This window comes from Anser anser (genome assembly GCF_964211835.1).
Source record: "Anser anser genome assembly, chromosome: 7".
NCBI lineage: Eukaryota > Metazoa > Chordata > Aves > Anseriformes > Anatidae > Anser > Anser anser.
In genome coordinates this window covers 7955825-7977284 of record NC_139727.1, presented here as the reverse complement: position 1 = coordinate 7977284, position 21460 = coordinate 7955825, and the positions used below count along the sequence as shown (strand labels likewise).

The window sequence follows — 21460 nt, the reverse complement described above, 5'->3', positions numbered from 1 at the left end:
GTGTTATGTTTAAATACCGTTTATAAACATTTGCAAGACTTCTCAGACATCCTCTGCCTCTAAAGCCTGTGCTATTGCTTTTGGAAATAATGCACTGAGTGACCTGCACTTTTTCTGAAAGGACTGCTGCTTAGTAGGGGCAACGAGGCTGCATTTCCAGCTCTACTGCACCAAGAGTTTCAGTAAAGCATCGTCACTGAAATCAAGAGTTGGAAACAGTCTCTTCTACTGGTTTAATAGCTTAGCCCCAGTTGAAACTGCAAATAAAGCAATGTGTGATGCCTCAGGAGGAGGGGAAGCATCTCACAATCAAGAGAGCTTTCTGTACACAGGGTTCCTATTCAATTCCATGAGAACTTGTAAATGAAGCGAGCATGTGGTCCTTCTTACACTGACTTGAGTTGTGCTACAAATTCCTCAGAGGCAGAGCCAAATTAAGTGTCCCAAATAAGGACGGCTCCATAAATTGACATTTTCCTGCCCTACATTCAATTACAATCTCCCATCTTTATCAAGAGACACCATGGATCAGAGGATTAAACCCTGGGTGCCTGCCAGCACTCATTTAGTCATGGAAGTCCAAATGTTTCTCATTATACCAAGCACTTTTTTGTACAATACAACTGTGTGTGTGTCTTAGTGTTGGCTTCAACTACGCTATGAGCCAGAACATTCACAGTGACACAATGGATTCAGAATCAGGAAAAACTATTATAGGTATTTATTTGTGCTACTGTGTCCTATTTACTTATTTATTTAAAGAATAACTATGCTGAAGAATAAGCACAAAAAATGCAGGAAATATTGTTCACTGACACTGCAAAATGGACAAAGTAGGTTCAGGGTGCCCCCTGCTCACCTTCCACCAGCCAGGGTGCAGAGTGGAGTGTGCTTGATGCTCTGTTCCCGCACACTCTCACATGTGACACCGGAGGAAATGCAGCAAACACTATCAGGCACAGGAGCTGGAGTCCCAGCACGCCTGCCAAGCTCAGGTCTTCTGCCAACCACCTGCTTTCCCAACCCATGTTTTCACATAGAAAGCAATTTGGACCTACACACTGAGAAATCATACAAGCTCCCGAAACAAAACAAACTCTTTCCCAGCATGATGGGTCATTTAGCTTTCATAATCTTGATCTGGGAACCTTAAAAAAATGCCCCACAAGCACGACATATAAACAAATCCTTTGATAGGTGATTGTACCACTCAGCCACAATGCAGGGGAAGTCTCTTCCTCTAGGCAACTGCCCTCATGGGCAGTATTTCAACACCTGCTGGAGACTCTAGGAAAACAGCTTCATCCTTATAGCTGTCTTCAGAACAGCTGTATGCAATACTCGCCTTCACCTTAAAGTATTAGCATATTACGTATATTATACTGTTGTTGAGTACAACGCAGTTTGAGTGATTATTTAGAAGAAATCTATTTACATAAGGTCATTGTCAACTGTAATATCTTGTCTGGGCAAACAGGCTTTCTTTAGGCAACGTTTAATATTTACACATCACAGCAGTCCATTTTATTTGGGAATATCCCTTCCTGTTTCCTTCAAAATATGGAAATTAGTGAAACATCATTTACAGAGAACAGGAAGCCTAATGAAGTTTGTGAAATTAGTGATTTCTGCTAATCGAAATCATGCCTTCTCTTCATATTCAATCCCAGTATGACTGTCACATACAACGATGCATATACATATACTAGTGGATTGCCAGTATTTCATCATTTAGAAGCTGTGCAACGCAGAACTGTAAAATGTTTTCTTAGAGCTTCTCTTGGGGAACAGAAAACGACCTACTTAAGAGCATCTTTCGCTAGTGAGCTACTTCTGATGTTATATACAGTGATAGCAATACTTACTCAATAGATACGATTTGGTTGTATTGAAATGGATATTAACAAATATCACAAAAAGTGCACAGACATTTCTAAATACTGAGCTCAGTGTCAGAAGCATCACAAGTGTTCTTGAACTTGTGAATACTTCTCAGAAGTAACTCTCAGAACTTAAACTCAAGCTTCAGCGTATGAACTATTCATGAAGATACAGACTTCATGCTTGGCTCTGGTATCTTTTGCCCAGTTTCCTAAATAAAAACATTGTTTTACTACTCCCCCTCCAACACTTTCTGATCACTCATTGCTACTTCCTTTTGTTTTTCAGGCTCGCCCCAAAGGAGAAGGCTTGACTCCATACCAGGGCAAAAAACGCTGCTTCGGTGAATATAAGTGCCCCAAATGCAAGAGAAAATGGATGAGTGGAAACTCCTGGGCTAACATGGGACAAGAATGTATCAAGTGCCACATTAATGTTTATCCTCACAAACAGGTAGGAGAAATGCCTACCTGATGGCATACAGGTTTGGGACTTGGAACATGCTTAAATTTGCAAAGCATGGCTATGACCTTAACATGACTTGGCATGGACTACACATGACAAAAAAATGTTTCCCAAATGAGCTGCTGTTCTCAGCATCCTGGAAATGTGAACTACTGCCAGAATTGCAAAATTTCAATACCCTTTCAGTAAAAATACGTCCACAACAAAATCTTTATCTATCTTCTCATGAAAACTGACTATGGGGCCTTATAATCTGAGATGGAGCCATTAGACAATAGAATAAGACAAATTCAGCCATAGAAATGGGCCTCCTGATGCTTCTGACTCTCTTCATATTTTCACCAACTTAATATTGTATTCCATTGGTGTCAGTGAACTTATTTCCCACGTATACTTCTTTAGATCACCTGTTGAAATAAGAATGGATTTGGTCCACGAGCTGTCTGTTCATAAAGATTAGCAATAAAACAGAAAAACACTGAGATGACACTTGCCTATGAAATACCTTAGTTAACAACAGTAAAGAAGGACAGCCTGGGTAAACAGAGGTTTCTTGGTTTCCATAATACTAAGCGATCCCCAAGATAAGAAGTTCAAGAGAAAGCCTTTTATTTAACTGAAAGGGTCAAGCCAGAGTAGCTGCTCTGGTAGGAAATTTGTACCTGCTGTGCTGCCCGCCAGAGCCTTCCTTCCTGACCCTCATAGATTGCAGTTGCATCTGTCCCTTGAGGTAACATCCTGCATTTCCTGCTCCTGAATTTCCAAATAATGATGGGATGACTGAATTGCACTTCTTGTCTGTACCCTCTCAGAACTGGTTGCAAGCAGCCAGCCAGTTCAATGGTGGTTAACGGGACAGACCAACCACATGAGCTCATGTCCCTCATTTCCCTGACTAAGCAGGCTACAGGCTGATTTTGTCCAAGCTGGATTTTCATGCACAAGGTCACTTTTGACAACCCCACAAAAATATTTTTGGCCAATATACGCTATAGAGCTGTTACTTTGCATAACCAAAAAGAGACCATTGCAGGCTCTCCTCTAGAGAATGATTTAACCGCAGCTGATATTGGAGCAACACCTAGGATTTAATGCTGTCAATTCCAGTGCAGGCAGAACGGAGACATCTGGGAGTACAGCTGTCTTAAGCCACACAGTATTTTCCTTCAAGATGGCTGATACTGAGCAAATGCAAGAAACATAATGGAAAAAATTGAGTGTGATTTTGCAATATTACAGTAAATTGTTGGAGATGGAATAGGTGAGAATTATTTTAAGAGTTTGGCAGGTGTGATTTGCCTCAGGTGCAATTCATCCTAGCTGAATTTCAGCAATAAATAGAGCACTGCATGGGTCAAGTTACCTGCTGCCTACTCACAGCGGGTGCACAAACCATGGATGGATCATTTGGATGTACTTGCAATAGGTAAAAAGGAAATTCCATTGGGAACCTTAGGTGTCTCATTAACTACCTAAGTGCTTGTAAAATTCCTATAGAATCTTTCCATGGGCTCATAAGGAACACTTCATACCATTTCATGCGATTCTGGGGGGAGGAAGGGAGTTAGGAAAAAAATAATCCTGAAGAATATTGTTACTTTATTATGATGAAAAAAGCAATCTTGACATTCATTGCAACAAACAGGAAAGAGAGAGATAGAAATAAGCTTATTAAGCATTATCCCACCTAAGATTATCTAATCAAGTGTATTTCTTCCCTTTTAGACACATGTGTATACTCATTTAACTCCAGCGGCAAAATTTGGCTCATTTCTATGGCAACATCGCATTCCAATATACAGCCAAAATATTGATTTATAATTGCTAGTACAATGAAGCAATATAAATGGTAGTTTTTGAAGTCTGGCAGAAGACTTGCTTTACACTTGACATGCTTCACTATGTGATGTTTGTCTTTTTTTCTTTAAATAGCGTAGGACTTTTTTTTAAAAAAAATTACAATGAACTTATGGCCAAGTCAGTGAATATCATTGTTTCTGCTGGCCAGTTCAAGTGATGTGATCCATTCTGCTGTCTCTGTGCTAATGCCACTCTGAGTCCAAACCTGAAAACAAGAGGTCACCTTTACAAAGTGCAGTAATTTTCCTGACAAAATTGTGACTGGAAACTATACTGCAAGTGAGAAAAAAAGCAAGGAAAAATTTCTTTGTGGTAGCATGTACATGGGAGGAAAGTTAAGCATTTTTCTTTAACTAACTTATGAGACAAGTTCAAAGCTTCTAAAGTCTCTGGTTCCTTGCCTCTGTTTAGACAGCTTGCTTAGACAACTGCACCGAAATCTGGGCTGAGCAATGCAGTCATTTATCACATGCATGGAAGTACAGTCTCGAGGGTCAGGGAAATTACAAGACCACTGATTTATAACACAAGTTTATAAATATTTACCTTGTTCTTCTAGATTCTTTCCATCATTTTTGTTAGCGTTCAAAGGGTCACAAGAAATCGCTTGAGAAGTATCCCATCCACGCTATCCAAGAACTCTTATATAGTGGGGAGTATGAATGTTTTGTAGTAAAGAAGGCTTGCAAACGGTCCTATGGTAATGGTGCCCCTCACAGCGGGGCTAGAGGAGTCTATGATCTTCATAGCACTGAAGTCAAAGAATGTAGAAGGGCTGTAGCCCATAGTGCTTCCGGAGCCACATGCACAGTGGGGAACAATCACAGCATCTGCACCACAGATTTACACAGTTGACCCCCATCACTGTTTCCACATCATTCCCTAAGATCTTGATTTGAGTTGTGAAAGGGCTTTACTCCTCTTATCTATCCATGTGTTCATGTCCCATCAGTAGGTGTTGCTGCTACGTGACATCAAGGCTGGACACAGTGCATTTCAGCTTGGCTTCCAGATGTAAACAATTTGCAGCCAGTCACTAGAGCTTTTTCCCCAGATTGAAACTTACAACCTCAAACTGAAAGATTTTGCATCCTGTTGTCTCCGCCTTACCTGTGTCTGCTTCTGCATTTCAGTTTTACTAGCATCATTCCTTCTGTTCTTTCTCATTCCTCCAGTGCTCTGTACTTCTTCTGATTAAACATACCAGCAATAGCCAGACAGTAAAGAAAACACCAGTTCACGCACAGAGCCAGCAGCAAAGGAGAGCTTACTTAGGCTGCATGAGGTCAGCACTGCTTCTTGACTGAGCCTAATGTTTACTAACCCATGCATGTTTTTTGTCCAAGCATCCAGTCCCACACCAGACTCTCTAAACATTTATCAATATTTGTCCCTGTGGTGTTATTCTACAGCATTTTGGAAAATATTCTGTACCCAGTCACCAGTACTCTTATGCTAATGCCATGCATTTTATAAAAGCACAGTGAACACTATTTTTTTTAATTACAAAGTCCAGTGTTTCTAGTTGGAAAGTTAAAGCACACATGCATATGGTGCACATATTTGGTTGTATTATAATAAACTATTAGAACTACTACGTTCCCTTAGCAATTTCTATATATATATTTCTTGCTTATTCTTTATTTTCATTACTCTGCTGGCATCTACCAAAGGTGAGTCCTGATTCATGAATAGAGTTCCTATGCATTTCTAAATAATCACTTCCCAACCACTCCTCAACCCCCCCAGGGCATTAGTCAATGTTCTTAGCTAATTTTTTGCTCCTACTGACTTCATTATATGGGATCGGACAGAGGACTTTCACTCATCTGAAGCTTCCATTGGACCTTTTTTTCCCCAACTTCAATCATCTAAGGAAAGAGGCTTTCTCTCCCCAGAAGTCATTTTTACACTCAGTGCCTATACGGATAAACTCCATTCAAGAAAAATGGGTATTGCTACTTTGTAGTCTGTTCTTTTACTGCAAAGTTGCCATATTGTATGACATGATAATAATTCAAGTAATTCATAAATAAAAAACAATTAACGAAATCCAGATGAACTGGCTAGACAGATGTTTGATTAGTTCAGACAGTATTTACTTCTAGCAAAAGAAATGATTTATTCTCCAAAGCAATCTGGTCAATATAACCCCTCTGAAATATGTTACAACTCACCATCTTTCTTACTCATTAACCTACCATTCAGTAAAAACTTTTTTTTTTAATCTGCTAGGTCACAATGATACTTTGAACATTGTTAGAAAAGGACCATTTTTATCAGCAGATGCTGATCATTGTTGCTTCCTCAGCTTTAACTATAGCCTTATGCCAAGTTGCAAGAACCTGCACAAGTATAAAAATTACTTAACTGCAAAGAGCTCAGACCATGTCTAAGAAGAGTCAGTTACTGCATTTCCCCAGTGAGGGCATGTTATGAAGTCTCCATTCCTATAAGCATACACGGCATGAAAAAGTTGGCAAAACATTCAGTCACCCATCTACACACAAGAACTCATACCAGGCTAGATCAACACCCTCCATTTCACGCGTCACCCCAGGTGGTAGAGGTGCTTACAGGAAGGTAAGGATCTAGGACAAGACAGCAGCCATCTCCAAGGATACTTCCCCATCCTTTAGCATTACCAAGTATCTCTATGTTCCCCATCTCTCAACCAATTGATCAACATCTGTAGAGTCTGTTCAATAGCTGAAACTTAACAACACGGACCACCATGCTTGGTTACGTCAACCCTGAATATTGGAGATTAAGGTGCTTTTGTCCCATTTAGGAGAAAGCTTTGAAATTCTTCTGTTCAAAATGGCTAGATATTCCCATTGATATTATGGCTATTCCCTTGATATTATGGCTTGATAAATTAGGAGTTTACTCTCAATTCCCAGGCATACCCTTTTCTCTAGTCCTCCTCTCCGTCCCTCTATTTCATCTTACCCTATTACTTCTCTCAATCTATGGACTTCTCAGTACTGCAGGGCTTCTCCACATGGTATTCACAAGGGATGGTTTGAGCTTGAGTACTTCATTTAACTGGCTCAAGCAATAGTATCACAGTATTGAAGATAATCATCTCCACTGGATAGCTCTGGGGTAGCCATTCAAGCACACGTGTTGGACCTGTGAATGGCTTCTACAGCTATACTAAAATCTTGATTTCCTATGCATACCTTTCGTTAGTTGGTCCCTGGAGATGAGAGCAGCCACACTTCCCTGCCACCTGCTCTTTGTTCCTGGAGGCTCGTTTCCTGGAGTGAAAAGAGCCTGTGCCAATTCCCCACAAGGAAAGTCTCTATTCAGCCCTGTGCTCTTATTCCACATACCCTATCTGTGAGAATGAGCTTTTAATCTCTCTGGGGCAGGAAAAGTCTTCTCAGCAATTTTACAGCTGTGTATATACTTCAGAGTGCTCTATAAATACAGCTCTAAATCTCTGCATTTAAGAGAGATGGCAGAGCATGGCTACAAGTGGTAATGCAAGAGCCTGACAAGCAGATCTTCTGCCATTCTCCCAACTAATTCAGAGCAGAAAAATCAGGTGGCTCTCACACCTGAGCTGCAAAACTGCTCCTTGCTGCAAGGAAGCTCTACATGCATTTTTGTTTTCATGATTAAGTTGTGCCACTGTGCTCCTCCTTTTGCATTTCCACCGCATCCCTCAAGCAGTAAATCCCCCGGCAGAAGTACCTAAAGGAATTCACAAGACATGGGGCAAAAATTAGAGGCCTGTGGAGCTCAGGTCTTACTGAGGAACAGGAAAGCAAAGAACTGCCCTGACCAAGTTACTGGATGGCTATTAAGTCTCAGACAGGACTTAATCCTACCTCTCATTCTTCCAAGGTCTTGGTATTATGTAGTTGTTTGTTTGTGCTCCTCCTTATATTGCCCCAACATGGAGACAATCCTTTTAGCCACGCACCGGCGTTCTTGGCATTGTAACAGCCCAGATGCCAAGCTTTGAATTTTCGTTTTCTTCCCCTGCCTGCTCTAGCAGCAGCATCTGTGCCTGTGGTTGCTTCCTGGCTGGCCTCTTATCAAGGCTCCGTCTCTTGTCTTTGTGGCCGACTCCAGTGCTGTTTGTGATGACAGCTGTTGCACTGGTGTGGAACCAGCCATCTGGGGATTGACTTGTCCTCTTGGACACTGCTTGCTTCCAGCTGTCAGAAATTTATTGCTCGACTGAAAATAATTTGGTATGTAAATACATTCTTCATAATATTCAAGCTATTACTTCCACAGGCAATGCAGCGGTTGCCTTATAATTCCCCTTCCCAGGTGTTTCTCTTCCCTCAGCATAGGGAGGGATGGCTCTGATCACTCAGAAGCCCAATACAGTGTTCAGCAGTTTCAGGCCTACAAGTATCTTTCCGCTCTTTGGACTTAATCCCTCCTTAGTGGCTGGGGGGGGAACCACTGCATTCCCATCCTTAGGTGCTCCAGCAGTGGGGAAACAGGTCACCCAGACTGCTGCTTCTCTCTCAATGAAGGAAAAAGCATTTTCTTGCATTTGAGTTTTGATATGACCCCTTATCTATCAATGGTGAAATCAAATGTTTCCAATCTAAAGCAACAAAAAAAACAAATCAACCTTCTAAACAGAAATATAAGCACCCATTTAATTCCACTGAGAATAATTTCCTTTAAGGGCGTCCTATTGATGTTTCTTCTTATACCTAATACTTTATTAAGCATGAGGTGTTTTGGCTATGTTTGTGTTTTGTTCTTTTTTTACAAAAAGCTGATTTATGGAATGTGGGGTTCAATCAGTACATGTAGGCTGTGAGAGCAGTAGTGCACAATCAAAATTTAATTTTCAGGACAGGAATTGCTATATAAATTTAAATTTAGTTCAGCATTATTCCCCTCAGGCAACAGCATTAGTCACTACCACCAAATGCTTTCCTGGTGGAGCTGCACAAGGTTATTTCCACCTAGCAACTACCAGAAGAAAGTTAAAGATGCACAAACCTAGGAAATTGGAAAATGCCCACCCCCGTAGTTTTTATGGGAAATAGACTGCCAAATGCTGCAGGCTTGCATTAAAAAAAAAAATATTTAAACTCTCCCTTTTAATGGAAAAATAGAATGCCCTTCCCAGATAAGCAAAGCAGGATTTTCTACTGTTCTGTAAGAATTTCACCTCTTTCTAAGGAAAGGTGTTGGTTCTTCAGCCCAACAGCCTGTACCCCTCCCTCTCAGAAGCAGCAGCGAACCAGGAGCACCAGGAGGGTCAGGAGCCTCCCAGACTCTGCAGCCATGCAGACCTTCCGCATCATTCAGACAGTTCCCCAAATCAATAGGTGGTAAGGAACAGCCCAAGCCTGCCAGACCCTTCTTGTGGTCAGCATCTTCTCCTTCCCCTCTGCTTCCACCACAGCAAAGCTGGTGAGAGTTGTCCCAGGTGAGCCTCAACTACCTGTGCCCACAAAGTCCTCCTTCAGCAGATGTGCAGCTCTTTGGCTGTTTCATGTCCTGCCCTTTTAGCACAGCATTGAGGAACGCAGAAAGGGTGTAAGGGTACCGCCTAAAACACCTCCACAAGGTTACACCATCAGGGGTAAGAATCAGCAGTAGAAAGAGAACAGTTGCTTCTCAGAGCGTCTGCAGGGTCGTTTGTTTTTTTTTTTTCCATTACAGGAAACCCATAAAGCACACAGAGATAAGCTAGGACTTCATTTCATGTAAAAGTTGGGTTGACGTGGTTTTTAGAGCACAAACTAGGCGAGTCCACCAGCAGTGCTGAAGTTTTGAAGCTCCAGAGCCCACCAGAAGCCCAGCCCCAGCTCAGCTCTGCTCCGCTCCTTCCAGCTGGCCCTTGGCAACCTGGTTTCCTGCGTCCGTAACCCCTCTCTCCCAGCCTCTGTGTCGTAACACACTGGTAACAATAACATTTCTGAAATCGGAATGCTTCACGGGCCAAAAAGCTGAGCTCAATCAACGCAGGGGGAAAGCAAACCACGGAGAGCTATTGTTTCTGAAAACAGTCCAAAAACTCTTGGCGCTTCAAGGCATTCCCAATGTCCTTTGCACTATTTCCAGGAAAAATGATTCCCAAGGCCATGTGTATTAAAAAAATCTGGCTTATATCAATAAACATGATAACTGCTGTATTTTCTCTCTTTAATCAGAGCATGGCTAGCATGTAGAAGCAATCAGAGCTGAGTCAAATAGCCTGTTTTAAGTGTAGCATTTCAAAGCTCTAAAATTCCCCATTGAGGAGAATAATTTAACTCTTTGGGCTCCTCAACCTGGGCATCATCTATGACCAGATTTATGTAACGCAGATTCCTGAACAAAATTTGTGGGTAGATGTTGGCAGAATAAGCAGTAGAAGCAGAAGGGCAGACGTTTTTCTGACCAAATAAGCTTATTCAACTTGCCTCTGTTGTTGCAGAAGCCCAGCGTGCAATAGTGGTTGGGTTGCAAGCCTAAACTCAGTATTATCAGTTGTGATCTCAAATCCATACGTACTGACTTCCAATAAGTCATTCAAAACTCATTAAGGATGCAGGGGGGTTGAGAGTTTTAGAGGATATAAGGGGTCCATCCTCCCTCGTCATCCCCCACCAATACAGGTCCAAGCACCCCCTACCTGATATAGGAAATGCAACTTGCAATGAAATTGTAAATGAGTTGAAACTGACAAAAAGAGACAACCTCAGCCAACATATTGTGGGGAGGAATCTTGAGTCAGTAACAAATCAGTGTCAATCCCCACTGAATTGCTCCCATATAATCTTTCTACTAACTCTAACAGAAGTGTTGCGCTTATAATTCAATACAACTGATCACAGCAAGAAGTTGCAGACATCCCTTGTTTAGGATAATAGGAAACACATATTTTGCCTCATTTTAACCACTGGAAGTTGGGAAACTCTTCCATTTTCTGCATTGTGAACAGTTCTTGCAGTGTTATGTAGCAAAAGAGTTTCAGAAGGTTCTGTTCTCCCTATCCATGGGGGTCTCAGGTGGGTGGCTTTGGAACGAAGAACTTATAATACCAAGGGAACTTAAAGGACCAGGTGTACTTTAAGGTTTTACTGCTAAAGGCAAATTTATATTATTTAGTGAAGGTACAAAAAGATAAATTACAGAATTGTGGCCATTTATATTTATCCATCCTTTGCTGCAAGAACCACACTAAGAAAAGGTAAGCAATGGTCTGCTACCCTTGTGCGAACTGCGAGAAGCTTAGGGCTTCTTTTCAGATTTCACCCCATGTGCTGGCTCTACCACAGTCCCACAGAACAACCACTATGTTCCTCACAGAAATGCACAGAGCAATGAAATTGTTTTTCAGGTGCATTTCAAGGAAACAGAAATCACGTTAAGGCATTTCGTTTGTTTTTCAGAAATCTGCGCACCTTATGATGTTCTACCTCACACCTCTATCACCACTTCACCTATTAGACTTTGCAAACAAGCAGCCCTACTGCAATATTTAACATTTTCATAGTGATTGTGAAACTTCTTACATATAGTGGAAAATTAAAGAGCAAAGATTACTAGAATCAAAGCAGTTTTGTTCCGTTGTTTAGCCAGCTCTGTGACTCCACAAGTGTTATTTAAATACAGTCAAGTCATTAGTCAGGTTCATTGCAGAGGTTGTGTTGTGTTTTGTTTGTTTTTTCATTAATAGCTTTGCAGCTGCTCTACCTCGAAAAATTCAGCCTCAGAAATATGGGGCTGAATATTGGGAAGGCCTTACTTCCCTGTGTAGTATCTGCGCATCGGTAAGACAGTTTTCCTGCAGCAGCAGTCGGTCCTACCATTGTTACCCCCTCCTGGCACTGCTGGGCAATGGGATTCCCATGCGTGAGGTGCTAATGCCTTTGGGACGTCTCAGTTACTGGAGCCAAGGGAATAAATAGTTACGTGACCAAACAAGTCTACTCCCCAGCTCAGGCTGTCAGTAACACCTACAGCCAAATAAGCACCACCGTTATGAAGAACATCATTCGAGGTTGTGAGGGCACTCTGTGCCCGTGCACAGCAAAGAACTGAAAACATTTGGTCTGTTCAGGAAAGAAATGCAGAACCTTTGTAATCGGTACGAGAAAGCTCTGTCAAGCATAAAATCAGGTTTAAAATATGTAGCAAAGACTAACAGCCAGTGACAAAACCTTGGACCAAATCTTATTTACTTTCTTCGTTGCAGAGACCCCTGGAAAAGCCGGATGGCCTGGATGTTTCAGACCAGAGCAAAGAACATCCCCAGCACCTGTGTGAGAAGTGCAAAGTTTTGGGCTACTACTGCCGCCGTGTGCAATAAACCTTCCACGTGGCCTCTTCCCGTCCCCATCATCCTGAAAGATCCTCTGGCAGCACGCGATCAACAGCAACACAACAAATCAAGATAAAAGCTAAAATAATTGCCAATATTGCCTATCTATAACCTAATAGTATGCCTTACCATTAACAGAATGTAACATTTCTCCTGTGTATGCACACACATGCAACAGGTATTTACAGGACTATGGTGAATTCGTATACATACATATATATGTAAACTTACATATATATATGTACACACATAAGCATTACTGATAGTGTTCACAGCAGAACCACAGCTGCGGGTTCTGCTGATTGTTTACACAGACCCTGTATCATGGCCAGGTGAAATGAAGTACTATTCATTAGGCAAGATGTAACATTGACAAGGAATATGTGATAAATGGGTTTTGCAGAGGTTAAATAACTATGGGGCCACTAATTGCAAGCACTCACCCACAACATGAACATTATTCCCATTATATGACAAGACAAAGGAAGATTAAACAAGCCACAACATAAAAGAAGGGAAATCATTGTTTTCCGAGTTTTAGAAAGTCTGAGAGTTTTGTGCTACTGCTTTCTTGGACTTTTCTATTTGTTAGTGTCATTTGGGCAGGGCTTACGCAAATTTTTTTTTTTTGCAGGATGTGGCCAAAAAAAGTGAATAATTGTTTGAGGGTGTGGTTTGTGTAGAAAGGGAATGCCATAACAGGACGCAGAGCATCAGGAAGGATTCCAAGAGGTTTTTGGAGGAGATGAAATTGGCTTGCTTGTGTGACTAACAGATCCTTCTCTTGTCATATAATTCTGCTACAATGGTCCCTGTATGCATATAGGCTATTCATTGGGCTGAAAGCACACTAAATTTACTGTGAATAATGGGGGATAAGAATGCTTACAATTGTCCCCCAAACCCTTAATTAAATGATAAGCCAAACTTACTATTTATAGTAGTTTTAAAGCCACTTTCTGGAAGTATTTTTATGTCCTGTTTTCTACTGTACAAATTGTTATAATATAAAAACTTTTTAGCCATAAGGGTGTTACGAGGCACGAAGAGCACTCTATATAACCTTCCCACTTCCGTCTTCCTGATACACCTATGTACCTTAGGAGAAATGTAGGAGTTACGTTTGGTTGTCCCATTTCAGGTAGAACTTTGGGCAGGGGCATCCAGTTGCAAAGAAGTATCTCATCAGGGATTGGAAAATACCATGAAATGAAAGTACCTCGAGACAGTATCCTGTTTGTATGTCTATGTAAGTACATTGACACAAGGACACAACAAGCAATTCAGTTGCATAGCTTACTAAGAAAAATTACAGGGATAATGGTTTGTGTTTTTTTTGTTAATCAACAATTTGTTAAATTTCCTTTAGAGAGACTGATTGGTGTGAATGATACCTAGCAGCAATATTTTAAGTCCTAAATAACTTGATGTGAATTAAATCTGTTTTGAGGATTAACTCCATAATGCTAATATAGGGGTGTTTTTATGCCAAGCAATACCAAGATGTAACTAAGTATGTACAGTCAAGCTCTTGTAAAGCAAATTGAATACTTATTGAGCATTCTTATAGGAAATGTGAAGCTCTTCACAAATTTGCCCTGAGGTGAAATTTTCACTATTTCCCTGCTTTGCTACAAACAGGGCAAAATTGTTTCCGCTGATTCTGGTGGTAGGGTTATCTATATATCTTGCAAACTTCTTTATTTATGTGTAAGCCCACGTCAGCCTACTGGTCAACGGAAAAACATCGGGATTTGTTGCTTCTGACCATGATTCTTCCAGTAGCTCACTGATTTGGGGCAAGTCACAAGATCCTTCTCGACCTCAGTTTCCCCAGCTGCAAAAATGGGGATAATAATACATTAGTATACCTACCTCACAGCAGTGCTGTGAGGCTCACTTAATATCTACTAGAGCTTTGACATCACTGCATGAGAAATGTGATATAATGCTGAAATATTAACTAAAATTTATCACACAAACTAATTTTGCCCAGTGACAATTCTATCAACTAAAATAGCTGAAGAAATAGCTTATTGAAAGTTAACACTAATAACAGATTTCATTTGCATCAGTCAAGATATGCAGTTTTAGCATTTTCAAAAAAATGCGTTTTGCACAGACTCAAAATTACTTTTGAGAAAATCTCTGAGCAATGATACTAACTTGTCCATAAAAAAATGAAGAAAATACACAGGTGAATTTAGGGGTGTATTTTCAAAGTTTGACCTCTAGCATTGCTCTTGATATTTTGTTTCAAGCATGCCTGGTGTTGAAGGAACAATATATGAAACCAGATCTGTTTTTTCCTTTTGAGCACTTAATAGTACATGAACAAAATACTCCTTGATGCTTCACATCCAGCTAAAGGACAAGTAGAGAAACTCCATCGCATCAAAATAAGAGAAAATTATTGTCCGACCTGAAACTCAGATGTTGCTACCAAGCATTTTGCTTTTAAGTTCTTCCTGTCTTATGGTAACCACTAAATTGGTAAAACAGCACATCCCTCAGCACAGCTACATTGATATACAGCATATCACCAGATTCTGAACAAAGGGTAACTACAAAATATGATTATATGCAATCGTCACAATTTTCATGACAGAGCCCTCCTATAAATTGTTTATCCAGATTCAACACTGCATGGTGGTGCTTTTAGCTTATGGACTTTTAGGTTTTATTTTAAAATAAGGTTCCTAAAAATACACATGATCAACTTCAATATAATTAATACCTATTAATACCTATTGCTGTAGAATAGTAATTATTCAAAGCGTAGTTAAAAGTTCAATATTTATATCATGATATTCTAGGCAGGAGACAAAGTGTTGAAGTAATATCAAGTAAATCTAAAATAACAAGGAAGAAAACAGCTTTACTTCCCCTGCACTCATGTTGGGGAAGAGCAGATAAAGAACAAAATGCAGGGAAAATCTAGAAGCAACACTGCCATGGTTTGTCCTGCCTAACTCTCTGTGCAAACCCTCCTGGGGCTGGAAGCAGCCCACTGGCCTCACTGCCCCTGCCAGTGGTGCGAGGCATGCGATGAGGGAGGAGAGCATTGGGCCACCCAGACACCAGCAGCAACACCCCCAGCCCCACAACAGCAGGGCTCAACTCGGGCTCCCCTCAGCCATGTGAGGCAGCCCCATTCTGTTCACGGCTGAAAACCTCATCTCCCTAAGGAGCTGGTGGCCAGGGAAGCACACACAAGGTGCCTCCGTTCATCCCTGCATAAGGTTTGCAGCACCCAGCCCCAGGCATCTGCTCCATGCTCTTCTGGATGCTTTGTGTCTTGCTGGACAGATGCATGGGTGTAAGTAACATACAACAGCTTATGGCCATCGTCACAGAAGGGAAATTTCTGATTTTGGATTTTGTACCAAAATAATAGAAAAAAGATTGACTACAAGATGTAAATTTCTATTATCTGACTTTTTTTTTTTAAGGTAATCCACACATAGACCTAACCCTTCCAAACTGCCAGAAAGAAAACCTAAAAATTAATATTTTGACTGGAAAGACAATGAGTTGATTTACCACTTGGATTTTTACAAATGCTTATGTTCTCTTTAACTAGCTCTGCATTTAGATCTTCAACTAGTATTCTTCAAAGGGATTATTAAACAGTTATCAGAAATGAAGCACAGACCAGTAAAGAACTTGAAATCCACACAAGTCTCCCTAAATTGAGTATTCTTGGGAGTATACCTGAGAGAAGTTTGTCTCTGTGCACTTATTTGTCAAACTTCATTTTTAACCTCATCAGATGCTTGCTGTTGTCTGCCCACCTACATATCTAACGAGCAGGCACCAGTTTTATCTTGTGTTCCCACCACCACCACCACCCTTTTTGGACATTTTTTCAACTTACATTTATTTCTTGAATAAAGTCTAAATTTGTTTCTTCACGTGGTCAGAACATTTCACATGGCATTTGTCTTTGGCATTGGCACTGTTTTGGAGAAAAGTATCAGTGATTCAAAACCAGCATGTATAGGCTTTTAGCTGTTTTAACTTAATGCAGCTCCAATGAAGTTATTATGAATACTTCATTTAGTAGCAACGAAGAAAAATCCCTGTAGCTTAAAAGGATTGCCCCATTCTAGCCAGTTTCTACTGCTGCTACCACAGACATAAAACAATGCCACACAAGCAAAGTTTGAGGCCTTTTGTCTCAAAGTTGCCTTTTAATTTCAAATAAATACACAAGAGTATATATTATTTCTGAAAATAAGTGTATTTTAAAGTTCCCCATTATATGGGACTCAGTTTGTAAACTAAAAATGTGAAGTTATGTATGTCTGAGAGAAGCCTTTTATCAAGAAGTAATCTTTATATTTTACCTTTTGTATAATATGAAATTTAGATTAAACATGGGTTGCATACTTGTGAAGCTCTAGCCATTATTCCAAAAAGAACTACTTAACCCATTAAGAAGCTAAGAGCTTTTGGAAATGTTAGTATTCATAGATTAGTCCTCTATGTCCTGCAGTCACATGGCATTTTCTTTTCTAGCGTGGATCCTAAGAGTTATCCACTGAATAGTATGCAATGATTTTAAAAACACATGTTGATGATTTAAGTGAACTGACATACATTTTCCACTTGCCTTTGCCAGCATTTAAAATGTGGTGGAACTACCCCCATACCAAATCATTCTCTAAGATATCACTCCACTCCTGGTTGGGCTTCAACATATCTTTCCTACCTGCAAAACCACTGCTGTCCATTAATGTTGCTATATTGCTGAAGTGCTCAGAGGGCTGATTGAGATCTTAGACATAGGGATGATGGTTTGTGTTTCTAGGATGAATTTCAAAGGGACAATCGTGTGCAGTTACTAGCTATAGATGATTGATATAAATGTTTACCCCTGTATGAAGTATTTTACAGTTTTACTTGCAGATGTGTATTTATCATGAGTTATACTTGACATAGAGTTTCTTTCAATTTTTTTTTTAATACTATGTGTGTATTTTGGAAACCTTTTTAGATGTTAAAATTTTTGAATGGTTACAAATATTTCTTGTAATACTGAATTGTTATCTTATCTGGAAACTCTTTGCAGTAACTTTTTTGTATATATTTGAGGGCCTTTTTAAAAAAAGTATTGTTTGTTCTTTGGGGAAAAGTTTTTACAACTTGGAAGCTTTCAGAAGGGCCTTCCTCTCAACTAGGATACTAACAGAGGTAAGAGTTTTCTTAAGTATTTTGCAGAACTAAGGATGTATCCTCAAGAAAATATTTATGGAAGTAATTTACTTTTTTTTTTTACAATGCTTTTGTCTGTATAAAGTATGCAACAGAACTACATTAAGAAGGAAATATTGTCTACATAAAATATTATATGAAAGTTGGTACATAATTCTGACAAAAAAACCTTGCAATTCTTTAAGCCATATTGTTTTTGTTATCCTTGGATGAAAATATCAGTATTAAGTAACCAATATATTATTCAAGTGCTTAGACTTATATGAAAATGCTTATACATTTTATTTATGTGTATTTGGGGAAGAATCGCTAGAAAAAGCTATCACTAGACATATAGCAAGTGAGAGAAAAAGTATACTGTCACTTTATGACCTTGTGAGAGACAGAAGATGCTGAAAGCACCGCAGAGACTCAGCTTTCAGAGACTCTGAAGCACAAGTGTTGAGTTTCAAATGGTAGTTCTTGTCCTTTTTCACGGCAAGAGGGGAAAAGAGTTGGTTGGGACGCTGTCTGACAACTCGACTTTCACAACTCTTTGCAGACTGTGAGCTCAGCTATGCAGTACCGGCTACAGCAATAATATTAATCAAAGGATGAAAGAGAAATGGATTGAAGTAGATGATTGTAGGGATTTATGTTTATTTTAATTAGAACTCATAGCAATATAGAATATGCATGTGCACGTATTTGAAGCATTTTTACACTTTACATTTCATGTAGTTTGATTATATTATGAAGGATTGGGTTTTTAGTTTGATATTTTACCACGCTAAAATGGGAGGTCTGCCCAACCCTGTACTGGATTCTTGTTTCCTTTAAAAGGTTATTTAGTACAGCACTCACTGCATTGTGTACTAGTGCTAAAACTAACACTGTATCTTATGAATTTCTTCAGCTTTAAAAAAAATTAACCTCATTACTATTACATTTGTTTAGCTGTACCCATTGACCTTGTGAGATTCAGTTGGTTATTTGTATAATTTCATTTTCTGTAACTGTTAATAAACTTGTACAGCTAAAACAAAAACAAAACCTATGGACGAAGGCCTCGGAGGTACCAGTTCTGCTTCAGCAATCAAGCTTGCTTACCAAGTGACTATGTTGCTAAACAGACTGTAAAACCTCTTGTGGGTTGTCCATAAAATGGCATTCCGACATGTGCCTTATTTGCTGGATAGTATACAGCTTTCCTCTAGTATTCTAGCATTTTAATGCTGTATTAAAATACTGAAAAAAAAATCAAGAAAGAGTGGTATTTTTTTTGAGAGCTGATTCCTTTGAAGTTCTGTGACCAGCTGTGCTCAGTTCCCCAGTACAGACGAGCTGCAGCCTGGTGCTGGTGGTACAAACCTTTCCCAGCATAACCATGGCCCAGACCACACCAGGAAGGGTTTCTCCATTGCCACAGAGTTAGTCATCTGCAACAAGCCTGATGATATCCTGGGTGAAAAAGTTTTACCCCAAGCCTTCCCTGCTGGCAACCTGCTTGGGTTAATCATGCCACCTCTGTTTTTAACAGTTTGGTACTGTCTAACATGTTTCTGAAGGAAAAACCTGCTATAATCAGACAATAAACCATAATTCAATCCCTAATAGTTGGACAGGAAACCTTAAAGTGCCAGAAAGTTGTTACCATGAAAAATAACATTTAAAACTAAAGCTATATCACTTAAGATTTAGGGGAGGGGTTCTAATTTATTCTTTGTGAACACTACAAGTTGGCCAGAACCATACGAAGTGTTTGTTGCTTGTTAGCAATACCGCTCTTCTGTCCCCAGCTGAGCTCAACAGAACAGAAAAGCACATGTTCAGAGCTAGTTTGAAAGTTGTTTATAAAACAAAACACACTGCTCTTCAATGTAAAACTTACCAGTAGCACTGTTCTGATAGCCAGCTATAGCCACAAAGCTAAGCTCAGCAATGAAATACGTCTTCCCACCAGCACCGTGGGCTCACCAAATGCCAACAACTCAGGTTTAGCATGCCACTGAGACTAGACAGAACACTGAGCAGACACACAGCCACGTCCTAGCTCCCTATTCTTCTATGCTGTCCCTCAGAAGTATCTTTTTCATATTGAAAACAGAAGTAAATTAACACGAACAATATTGCATCAACATAAATGATCAAACTACTTTTCCCTCATTCTTCATTCTTTTCCCTCATTTCCTCATTCTTTGGGGGGTGGACCCAACGATCTCTTGAGGTCCCTTCCAACCCCTACAATTTTGTGATTCATTCCCAAGTGCTTTGCCTCCATGTTCTGTGTGAATAAAGCTACAAGACAATGCTCGTAACCAAATAATTACTACTTTTAGGAGCCAAATAATTTCTGCTTTAGGAAAAATAATAGGGATTTCATGTAACCTCCATACTTTGAAGTTTAATGAAAAAAGCATAGAAGAAATACTTAGTGCACCAAGGTTACTGTTTTTAAGTTAGTCATACTACATCACACCCAGAGCCCCCCCTCAGGCCCCCAGTGCATCAGGAGGTGTATGAGATAGACCTTACACCTTGAGCTAGGAAGGACAGATAGACAACCTGCATGTCACACTTCTATTCACTGCCACATAGCACAAGCCAAGTAAGCCAAAAGGCTCCTCCTTCACCCATATCCCTCTGAAGACGAAGCACACGTAAGACACTGACAAGATGGGAGGCTGAAGCACCAGGCACTGAATGCTGACAGTCAGGTCTTTCCACTACAAACCAAAACATCCCGTACCTAGAAGAGCACACAAAATCCTCACTTCTGAGAAGCACACAGTGCACAATTAATTTGGGCTTTGAAAAAAGGGAATAATACCACACTGAGCTTTGCTTTTCTCTAGCATTCACCTCACAAACTGAGAGAAACGGGACATTTACAAGCCCCCATCTCAATAACACCAACTACTGGGCCCACACCTGCAGACTGAGCCCTCCTGTTTTACTGAAAGTAATGCCATTGCCCATCCCTGCAATCCACATCTCAAAACGACTGCAGACAACAGACAAGAAAACAGGCCTCAACACAACCCACCAGAACTGCAAAGCCTCATTCAAGCACCAAACGCCTTTCACAATACTTTTACAACCTTCAGGAGACATTTTTAGCAACTGAACATACACTGAAGCACCTACCTCTGTCAGCATTCACTGGGACTCCTTCTGGGGCCAGGACAGAGACACTCACGTTCACAAGGAGCTCAAGCAGCAGTCAGGGTGGCGTAGAGACAGCCAAAGCCACGCTGCAAGAGAACACACCACCATCAGCCACCCCAGCTGGTCGTGGTGCCACCAGGGCCTGCTGAGGAGACCTCAGGGCCAGCGGCCCCCAGCAGCCTTCGGTGGCTTTGCGCCTCTTCCACAACTCAACTAAATTAAAATGCAGCAACCATCTTACAAAAAAAAAAGCAAAAACAGAGCTTGCAGGCCCAGCTAAGCTATCAAAACCCATGACAACAGGGAAGGCAAAGCTTAGTCAAAACTTTACAGATATTTTAAGTGGAGCAGGGCGCAAGCCACTGATTTTACTTCACATTTTTTGCGCTAGCCTTTCAGCAATTAAGAACAGAAGTTAGAAATACCACAAAAAAAGCTTTCTCATACACAACTTCTGAACACAACTAAGCAGCAGGCATCAGAAACTGAGTTCCAGCCAAGTTTTTATAAGGTTTCCTTATACTTTCACAAAGTAAGGAGAAGATACAACTCAAAGGAATTCTAAGGAGCCAGATACATGTATGCCCTATT

The 21460-nt window shown here is 40.3% G+C and overlaps 1 protein-coding gene and 1 long non-coding RNA gene across 3 annotated transcripts in view; one reads left to right on the top strand and one right to left on the bottom strand.

Annotated features, from left to right (window-relative positions):
• Positions 1-18762, top strand: part of ZCCHC24 (zinc finger CCHC-type containing 24) — a 110950-nt gene extending 92188 nt beyond the window's left edge. Inside the window, exons 3-4 of the mRNA XM_083843880.1 lie at positions 2170-2334; positions 12380-18762. Of these exons, the coding sequence (XP_083700006.1) occupies positions 2170-2334; positions 12380-12493 (279 nt within the window). The 3' untranslated portion in view covers positions 12494-18762. The remainder of the gene's footprint in view (positions 1-2169; positions 2335-12379) is intronic.
• LOC310902400 overlaps positions 1-21460 on the bottom strand; it is a 31444-nt gene that overhangs the window by 5993 nt on the left and 3991 nt on the right. Inside the window, exons 2-3 of one of the 2 annotated variants that reach the window (XR_014586701.1) lie at positions 20849-20955; positions 2342-2753 (exon numbers count right to left, since the gene is read on the bottom strand). This is a non-coding gene — a long non-coding RNA (uncharacterized lncRNA). Of the gene's footprint in view, positions 1-2341; positions 2754-20848; positions 20956-21460 lie in introns of those variants that run through there. The other variant, XR_014586700.1, reaches the window with a different exon arrangement.